Consider the following 9,929-nt stretch of genomic DNA (forward strand, 5'->3'; position numbering starts at 1 on the left):
TGCACCACTAGCCTGATGCCTGTCTGAGGGTGAGACAGGCCAGTCAGCCAAGACAAGCAGAACAAGGAAACCCAGACAGATAGTTAAACCCAAGTAGCTCATAGCCACCTGGTAAATCGCAAAATCCTGTCTTCCTTAAGCCCAGACACTCAGAGTAAGTGGTTTACACTCTCCTCCCCAGCCAGAGGGCAAAGACCTGAAATCACCCACCTCGGGGAGACAGATAGCAGCAGTCCAATTAGTGCCATTTGCCAGCCACACCCAAGGACAGATGAACTTGGAGAATAAACCGAGTTTTAGTCCCCTGATCAAGCTGATGAATATTCTACTAAGATCCTCCCCTAAGACCTCCCCTAAACTCCCAGCCTTTAAAACCTTCAAATATCAAATTAAAAGTTTCTACACTACAAAGAAACCAACCAGAAAACAGAGAGGAAGCTGACAGAACGGGAGATGATATTTGCAAACAATAACTTCGTCAAAGGTTTACTATCCAAAATCCTATATAATAAAAGCCTAATATGCAAATTGCCACTTGGACAGTTGTTTGACCAGGAGTTCGACCATTCACTATGACGTGCGCTGACCACCAGGGGGCAGCGTGGAACATGGTGGGCGTCAGTGACGTGGCACTGGCAGCGGGCAGCAGTGGAGGTGCTGCCGGCCCCAATGGGCCCTGACAAGAGCAGGACTGTGGTAGGATGGTGGAGCAGGTGAGTGGGCAGCGCCAGGCCAAGGTGGGTGCAAGTTGGGGCCCAATCACCCCACCAATCGCCCCGCAGATGGCAGCCAGCAGTGGTGGCTGTGGGGACGTTGCCCAGCTCCCAGGTGCTGAGGGAGCCGGGGCGGGGGGGGGGGGGGGGGGGAGGCGCTGGCCCTGACCGATCGCCCCGCAGATGGTGACAAGTGGCAGCAGCAGGGGGGCCCAGCTCCGATCGATCACCCCACAGGCAAGATGGTGGAACAGGTGAGGGGGCAGTGCCAGGCCAAGGAGGGGTGCCAGACAGGGCTGCGGGGCTGTGAGGCTGGGGGCGTGAGCTAGGGTCTGTTCTCCGCAGGCCATCCCAAGGGACTCCACCCATGCACAAATTCATGCACCAGGCCTCTATTACTATATAAAGAACTCATAAAACTCAACACCAAACAAACCAACCATCCAATTAAGAAATGGGGAGAGGACCTGAACAGACAACTCCCCCAGGAAGACATATAAAAGGCCAACAGTTATATGAAAAGAGCTAGACTTCATTAGCTCTTAGGGAGGAGGGAGGAAGAGCAAACCAAAGCTACAACGGGCGTGCTAGCCAGCTTTGCTCAGTGGTTGGAGCGTCAGCCTGTGGACTAAAGGGTCACGGGTTCGATTCCCATCAAGGACATGTACCTCGGTTGCAGGCTCCATCCCCAGGCCTAGTTGGGGCATGTGCAGGAGGCAACCAATTGATGTGTCTCTCTCAAATCAATGTTTCTCTCTCTGTGTGTCCCTCTTCCCTTCCATTCTCTCTAAAAAAAAAAAAATCAATGGAAAATAGTGAGGATTAATAACAATGACAACAACAAAACTGCAATGAGATACCACCCACACCTGCTAGAATGGCCATTACCAACAAGACAGGCAATGACCAGTGTGGGAGAGGTTGTGGTGAACAGAGAACCCTCACTCACTGCCCTGGGAATGTAGACTGCTACCGCCACGTGGATAGCAGTCTGTGGGGTCCTCAAACAGTTAGGAATAGAGCTGCCAATGATGCAGCAACCCCTCTCCCGGTTCCCTACACAAAAAACTCAAAAGCGTGTATTGGCAAAGTTATATGCACGTCTAAGTTCACTGCAGCATTCTCCTCTGTGGCCAGGACATGGAGACGCCAACGCGCCCTGCGACAGGGGCTGGACAGAGAGGAGTGGTCCCCATGCACATGGAACACTGCTCAGCCACAGAAAGGATGAAGTAGCGCCATTTGCAGCAACATGGGTGGACCCTGAGAACACGGTGCTAAGTGCAGTCAGTCAGTCAGCAAAAGCTAAGAACCACATGATCTCACTCAGATGTGGGATATAAACCCGAAGCTCGTGGACACAGACAGCAGGGGGGTGGTTGCCAGAGGGCAAGGGTTGGAGGGGGCTAGATTGTGGTGACAGAAGATGGTTCCACTTTGTGGTGGGCACACAATGCAATATACAGATCTGGTATCATAGACATGTACACTCGAAATCTATATGATCCCATCAACCAATGTCATCCCAATAAATTTAATTTTTCAAAAACTCATAAAGAAGGTCCCATTACGTACTTCCCTTTCCCCTTCCCCTTCTTGTCCCCCCACAGGCATGCGTCTGCTAAACTCTAAGGGACCCCACGACTCTCAACCGGGGAGCACAGGGCAGCAGCAGCTTGGCCAGGCAAACCCCTGACCCTGCCTCCAAGGCCCCCTTTTCTCCGGCTTCTTCGTGAGCCAGAGCTGCCAGCCTGGACTCACCCCCCGGCCTGGTCCCTCTCCTGCTGCTTCTGCTGTCCTAGGCCCTTCCTGTTCCACTGTCCCCAGCTTTAATAAACGTCCTCGCAAAAGCCCCTGGACTCATACTGTGAAATCTTTCCTGCATGGAGTCTAGGGCCCACACACTACAGGCTGACAGCCGGGTCCCCTTTCCAGTAACAAGGGGAGGCAGCCCCCACCTCCTGCCCTAAGTGAGCCCTGCAGTCCTGGGCACTCGGTCCCCCTCCCCCTAAGGTGACCAGGCTATCAGGTGCCAGCCTCTGTCCATCATGCTCAGGGGCTCAGGCAAAGGCAGGAAGAAGGAAGAGGAAACAGAGGAGGAGTGGTCTGCTGGGGTCAAGGCCAGGCTCTGGCATCCTTCCCACTTCTCCAGGGTCTCCTTGGACCAGGCCCTAAACCAGATATTCTTACACCTGGGGAGGGCCCAAGTCACTCATGGCCAGGCAGGAGGTGGCAGGTAGACTAGACAGAAGAAAGGATGGAAAGCAAGAGCCAAGGAGGCTGGACGGGACCCTGAGAGTGTCCGGGAGACCTGGCTGTGGACCCCACATTTGCCTGGGGTGGAGTCTCACTGCCTGGCCCCCACAGGCCTGCCCTGGGTGCCGAGCCCACTGCAGAGGCCAGGACCCTGACTCCTAGGAGGACGCAGGAAACTCTTTCACTGGGCTCTGGCCCAGGGCAAGTGGACTTGAGGCTTAACCTCCAAGAGGTCAGGGCCTGAGCAGTGGAAGGGGAGGGGGCGACAGAGGCATGGGCTTGGGTCACCAGGGATTAAACAGCAGGGGCGGGAGAGCTGAGAAGGGGGAGAGCTGGATGCCCGGCTAGGGAGCCGTCACACCACAGGGAGGGCATGGCTCTGCCCCCAGGGCCTGGGCAGGGCAGGAGCTCAATAATTTGGGGTGGAGGGAGGAAAAAAGGAGAGAGGAAAACCAGAAGGAGGGAAAGAGGAAAAGGAGAGAAGGGCAAAAGGGAGCTAAGGACTGAGACCGAGAGAGGGTGGGAGGAGGCGGGGGGAGGGAGGGAGGGAAGCATAACTTGGTATGAGGTGGGAGGTCACTGAATGTTTTGGGGAAGAAACAGGTGGTCACAGCCCGAGAAGGTTGGACTGGAGAGACACCAGAAGAAAGGAAACAAATGGGAGAGGGAGCGGCAGAGCAGTTAGAATGCCATACGGCTGCGAGGCCAGTGTGACACATCTGTTAGGTGGTCTGGGTTCTCATACATCATCTACCCGCATGGGAAAACGGTGTTGCTGTGTCCCCATCTCACTTTCCTGGTTGAGTGCTCTGGGCGGGAGAGTGAGTGACCCGAGGCTGCAGCCCTGGCCCCGCACAGCAGGTCAGACCCCCTGGGCTCCTCCTCTGCTGGAGCCCTTCCTGGGAAATGCCCGGACAGTAAATGTCCACGGAACGAATGGAAGCAGCAATGAGGAGATGAATGAATGAATGAATGAATGAATGAATGAATGAATGAATGAACGAACGAACCATCCACCTCTCCCACCCCCAAGCCCAGGCCCAGGGCCATGCCTTCCTCCCCAGCCCAGCTCACTCGGGCTCTGAAGACCTTTGCTGCTGTTGGGTGGAATCGTGCATCGCTGGGTGTTTCCAGCCGCTCCCAGCAGCCACTTGCTCCCAGAATCCAGACTGCAGCCCTCGCCCTTCAGCGACGGCAGGTGCCATAGCCTCCCCCATGCCTGGGAGAGAGGCCTCAGGCGCTCTTTACATGTACACTTCACTTGCCAAAAGAAGTCAATTGTCCCGCATTCTTTTTCTATCAGTTAAAGAAGGAAAGGTTGGCCTATACTAAAAAATGGGCTCCTTACAAAGACCAGGATTACTTTGTCCTAGCACAGGCATCGAAGGCGTGTCATGGCTGTGGGCATCCCGCAGGCCCCGGTGGTCTCGCCTGCCAGCTCCACCCGCCTCCGCGCCCTTCAGCTGCACCAGGCGGGCCTGCCTCGCTGCCCCACTTAAGTAATCAAGTCTCCTCTGTGGCTGAGGAAGGACGGTTCCCTCTTGCCCTTTGGGGTCACACCCCATGAGGAGTGCAGGGTCTGGGAGCCGTGTGTAACAGCGTTGCATGTTTAAGTGTGGGCACCCAGGAGAAAGGAGAAGGTGAGAGGGAGACCAGAAGGTGACAGCTCTTTTCCTTCACTTCTGTTCCACAAAGTGGATAAATGGATACGAACAGATGAATGCCTGCAATGAATGCATAAAGCTTTGATAAGCTTACAAAGTTATCTTATGAAGGCAGCCTTCCTTCCGATGCCAGCGGCTGGCGCTGGGATGTGTGGCAGCAGGTGAAGTGCTGGGCTCTGGACCAGACAGGGTCCCAAACGCACATCTGCTTCGGGTCTGTGACCTGTACTAAAAAACGGAGCCCATTTTTTAGTGTAGGTCAAACTTTCCTTCTTTATCTGATAGAAAAGGAATGTTGGACAGACGCTGCCAGACACTTTTAAGTGTCCTTGTCGTTAATGTCAGTTCGGCATTTTCTAGATGCAGAGGACTGTGCCCAGCAGTCCACAGGCTCGACTCAACATACATGTGATCATTAGCTTATGTGTGCCACACTTCAGGTTGTCAAAGTATGACTGCAGTAATGTATTTTTAAGCACTGTGCATTTTTGTACATGTCCTCCAAGGTATTTCATTTTAATAGCATTCAACACCCATTCGTACAGAACATTGAAGCGCAACCTTTGGGGCTGGCACTATTTCCCAGCATGCACTTTCCCCCCCTGCACATTCTCCTAACCCCTAGGGCTCCATGGGGTGGCCTTGCTGTAAATTCTAATGTGAAGCCGTTTCTTTCTTTCTTTTTTTTAATATATTTTTATTGATTTTTACAGAGAGGAAGGGAGAGGGATAGAGTTTGAAACATCGATGAGAGAGAAACATCGATCAGCTGCCTCCTGCACACCTCCTACTGGGGATGTGCCCGCAACCAAGGTACTGCCCTTGACCGGAATCGAACCTGGGACCCTTGAGTCTGCAGGCCGACGCTCTATCCACTGAGCCAAACCAGTTAGGGCTGAAGCCGTTTCTTAAGGGCTACCAACTGAACTAGGGTCACTCAGCCAGGAAGGTCTGCCCGCCTGCTCGGAAGGGTCCTGCTAAATACACTCTCGGAAGGGTCCACTTGAAGGACTTATGCCCCACAGGTGTCTGCTACAGCTTGCTGTGGGAATGGCCACCTCAAAGGTTCTGCCTCAGCCAGGGAAACCCAGGGTTTTAAGCAGCTGAGTTATCCATTGGGCTTTTATCTTATAGAAGGAGAAATGTTTTTAAGAGCTGATAAATGTAAAACATGTTGCTTTCATTCCGGGAAGAATAGACTCGTATAGTCCGGTTGCACTGCGAATGCTTCCATGATGTGGAGAAAATGTAAAAAGCGGAAGCCAACAAGGCAAAACCGCCACCTGGACCTGCTCTAAACCGGTAAGCGTTCATTTTTAGAAAAGCTCACACCGCCCGCCCCCGCCCCGGAGGCTCCGTGGCCCCGGCAGCCTGTTACCAGCACGCTGGTCAGGCAGAGACCAACCAACCCACGTGCCTAATAAGAAAGGTTCACTTGGGACATTTCCCCCTGGGTCCTTCTAAAGTAAGCCTTTGCTGAAAAGATTTAAATTCTTTCTTCCACGCTCGCCATGGAACTGGGCCGCAGCAGTCCTGCGATGTGGGCAGAGAACCCGGAATAGTAGACAGCAGATGAGACTTGCTCACACCTACTTGTGTAGACGATGCCTTCCCATTTTTGCTCAGATCTTTTTTGTCACAGCCATGACAAAACGATGACTCATGCTTAAATGCAGCCATCCTGTCATAGGGATTGTTAATACCTTGGTGACATTGCTGGGCCATTCCTTTAAGAGGAAAAGGTTCCTGACAGCTGTCTGCCGCCAGCCTCAGGGACCACAAAGGGCTGCTTCTCGGCACAAGGCAAAGCTCATTGTGTAGGAAGGCTGCCTGCCCTTGCAAGCTGTTCAGATAAGCAGCTGTCTAAGGGGAAGGGGGAGGAGGGGGGAGGGGAGAGCGAGGCTGCTGTTATCAGCTTGGATAGCCAGCTTTTAGCTGTGGCACTGATGTCTTATCTCAAGTATGCTCCCATCTTGCAAATTTAAAAATCTTCCTAAAAGGAGAAAAACAGGAGCTGGTCTCAAGTCCTGCCCTAACTCTGGGCAGCCTCCCCTCCTCCACTTCCCGCTCCCTGGGGGCCTGGAACTCAGACCAGACAGGAGGCCGGAACAGGTGCCTCCAGCTCCATGAGCTGCGCAACATCTGCAATATCTGCGCCTGCAGACCATCTCCCCCGCAGGAAGGACCCCCTGCCCTCAATAAAGAGAGTAAGTTTGTTTCAGTAAGTTTATTGGAAAAGTCAAAGCTGCAGCAGCATAATCCTTTAGAAAATGAAGCATCGCCCGGATCCCTTTTGAAACAGTAGTGCAGACTGCTAGGTCGGTCAGAGCTCCAGTAGCTGCGCAAGTCCAGGCCGCCTGGCCTCGCCTTTCCCCTGCTTCCTGCCCACGGCGCAGGCTGCTGAGTCACGCCTGCCCGGCCAGTCCGTCCTTCCCAGCACCGCGGCCAACGTCCGCCTCTGGCCTTCCGGGGCGAGCAGCGGCTCCCCACACTTGTACTGTCCTGGGCTCTGGGCCAGGCTGCCCCTGCCGCCTCCGGGCCCCCTCCTTGGAGGGAGCCGCGCCTCCTTCTGGCTCTCCACGGGGCCCCCCCGCTTGCCAGTCTCCACGCCGAACTCCGGCGCCCTGCGAGGGCGCGTCCGCAGAGCCAGCCCGGCGCTAAGCGCTCGGGGGCGCCTCCACATCGATCAGACCAAGGCCCGCAACCGGCTGTCACTCGGGGAGGGTGATACTGGGCACCCAGTCATTCACACTGCGGCTCTCTTCGCAGAACAGGCTGAGCTTTTCCAAGGCGGGGTCCTTCCATGCGTCCTCATGGGGGTTCTGCGGGGAGAGCGCAGAAGTCAGCCAGGTTGGCCACCGGCGCCACCCGGGCCTGGGGGTGGGGGAGCGAGGAACCGGAGGAGTGCACTCACCGAAATGAGGATGCAGTGAAGGTCTCCGGGCGCGCCCGCCTCGTCGCCGGCGCCCACGATGGCCGCCAGCCGCTGCACGTCGCCCACACGCACGATGTCGATGTCGTTCTCGCAGCAAAAGGCCTGGATCAGCGTGAAGTGGATCTGCAGCGCAATGTCGCCCTCGTCCTCCTCGTCGGCGGCCAGCACGCAGAAGGTTACGTTGTCGGGGTCGCTGCACGGGCAAGGAGGGAGCGGTGCGGTCAGGGCAAGGAGCCCTGGTGTCCCCCGCCGCCGCCCGTTCCCAGTCCCTCCGCGCGCCGCGTTTGTACTCACACGTTCAGGACCTTGGCGGACTCGTAGACGCCGGCGGTGAGGCAGCCCTGGCGCTGCGCCGACAGCAGCAGCTCGTGCAGCGCTTTCCCGGCGCCCTGCATCCTGGAACAAGCCGGAGCAGTGAGCGCGGAAACGCACCCGAGAGCCCCGCCGACGTACACCCCGCCCGGCTCCCCAGCCGGCGGGCTCCCCAGCCAGAGGGCTCCCCAGCCGGCGGGCTCCCCAGCCAGCGGGCTCCCCAGCCAGCGGGCTCCCCAGCCAGCGGGCCCCCCAGCCAACCAGCTCTCGCCTGCCCAGTGGTGGCCAAGGCAGGGCAGGGCGAGGCTCCCCGCGCTCACAGACGTCCGGCACCGGCGCCTACCTACCTGGTTGTGCTTTCAGGAACCGCGTCCTGGCCGCGGATTTCTTCCAGAGTCATGGTGCGGTGCGGCGGGCGAGCAGCTCGATATCCACGCGGAGCAGGCGGGGCGCACCCGAGCGGAGGGAGCTGAGCAGTCCCGCTGGCGCGCGCGAGCGAGTTCGCCGGCCGCCGCTGCGCGCGCTTATAAAGGCCGCGGCAGGCGCCGCCAGCTGGCGCGGAGCTGCGAGCCCATTGGCCGGCGCCCTCTTTCTGATGCAAATGAGGCGGCGGCCGGCGGCTCGTGCCAGAAGGCCCCGTGGGGAGGGCTGCGGGGGATGACAATGCCTCAAATCTGCCGCTTTTGTCGGGGTGTTACTAGGCAGACTGGGAGCCTGCAGATTTCATCTTGCTTTTTTTTAAGTCCTTAAAAGGAAAAGTTATATTTAAAAACCCTGTTTGCGAGTAGGACTCTGCAATTTTTGAAATGCACCTTTGGAGAACCTAAAGGATTTGTCTTGCATTTATTTTTGTTGCTATCTTTCTAGTTTTGTCTTAACTTTTAAATTTGGAGTTTTTGAGACTGTTACTTTGAAACCGAAACTTAAAATAACCCCCCCTCCCCCAGCGCTGGTTTTAAGCTTTCAAAGATCTGGCCACAGCACCCTCCAGCTGACTCTTAAGCGCGGGCGAGGCCTCAGTGGGAGCTCAGAGTCCCGACCCAAAGGCGCTGGAAGGTCCTAGCCCCGCTCCAGCCCTGGCGGTGCTGCGGGACTGGGTCGCGCGAGCAGATTGTGGCCGGCGCACGCGGCTCGTTTGCATTTCTATGGAAGGCGCACAATAAGGAAGGTCTGGCGTGTGGCGGTTTGCAGGAGGGATAATCGAGGCTTTCTCTTCATAGCGACACTGTCCACCTGCCGCCGGGTGGGGTGGGGTGGGGTGGGGTGGGGTGGGGTGGGGTGGGGTGGGGAGGGCGGTGCCGCAGATGAGAGTCGGCGAGTTGCCTGCAGTGAGGGGGTCTGGGCCCCGTGCCGCTCCTGCGTCCTTGGGTGCGCGTCCGCTGCACGCGCCCCTTTGCACCCACGGCCTGTAATTCCGCCCCACCCAGTCCTCTCAGGCCTTCGGAGCAGCCAGGGGTGGGGGGTGGGATGTGGAAAGAACACCTTGGTGCTGCACCTGGTGCGCTCCGGCTCCGCCAGGACCCCAGGTTCCAGTCCCAGTCCCTTTCCCCCGGCGCCATCTACAGGCCGCCAGAAAGATTGTGACCATCCTCTCCTCACTTCCCCATTTCCATTGGCCTCTGGGGGTTGGCCTCCAGCCCTCAGGTCTTGGGGTGGCCCTGACAGGGTCCTCTGAGCCCCATCCAAGCTACCCCTTGATGGAAGTCAGAGTAGGGGCTGCAAAACCCACCCGAAGAGGAGGTGGGCACGAATATGGAGGGAAAGCCCATATTTCTTATGCTATTTTGAAATGTTTTATTTAAATATGCATATGTAAAAAGCTTGTTTTCCAGAAATAAATAGAATATAAAACTGGCCCTAACCGGATTGGCTCAGTGGATAGAGCGTAGGCCTGCGGACTCAAGGGTCCCAGGTTCGATTCCGGTCAAGGGCATGTACGTTGGTTGTGGGCACATCCCCAGTAGGAGGGTGTGCAGGAGGCAGCTGATCGATGTTTCTAGCTCTCTATCCCTCTCCCTTCCTCTCTGTAAAAAATCAATAAAATATATT

The 9,929-nt window shown here is 56.4% G+C and overlaps 1 protein-coding gene across 1 annotated transcript; it reads right to left on the bottom strand.

The window, feature by feature from the left end:
- Nucleotides 1-6,845: 6,845 nt before the first annotated feature.
- On the bottom strand, nucleotides 6,846-8,386 carry GADD45G (growth arrest and DNA damage inducible gamma). Its single transcript, XM_008156861.3, has 4 exons — nucleotides 8,228-8,386; nucleotides 7,863-7,964; nucleotides 7,548-7,761; nucleotides 6,846-7,455 (listed from the first exon to the last, which is right to left on the bottom strand). The coding sequence occupies exons 1-4, from the start codon at nucleotides 8,278-8,280 to the stop codon at nucleotides 7,345-7,347; spliced, it is 480 nt and encodes a 159-aa protein (XP_008155083.2). The 5' UTR covers nucleotides 8,281-8,386; the 3' UTR covers nucleotides 6,846-7,344.
- Nucleotides 8,387-9,929: the final 1,543 nt, after the last annotated feature.

Source organism: Eptesicus fuscus, chromosome 15, assembly GCF_027574615.1.
Source record: "Eptesicus fuscus isolate TK198812 chromosome 15, DD_ASM_mEF_20220401, whole genome shotgun sequence".
NCBI lineage: Eukaryota > Metazoa > Chordata > Mammalia > Chiroptera > Vespertilionidae > Eptesicus > Eptesicus fuscus.

Excerpts from the sequence above, each read along its gene's own strand:
- GADD45G (XM_008156861.3), bottom strand. The coding sequence starts at position 8,280 with ATGACTCTGGAAGAAATCCGCGGCCAGGACGCGGTTCCTGAAAGCACA. Across the intron at positions 7,965-8,227 it reads GTTCCTGAAAGCACAACCAG|GATGCAGGGCGCCGGGAAAG; the intron begins GTAGGTAGGCGC and ends GGCTTGTTCCAG. Across the intron at positions 7,762-7,862 it reads TCCGCCAAGGTCCTGAACGT|CGACCCCGACAACGTAACCT; the intron begins GTGAGTACAAAC and ends TTGCCCGTGCAG.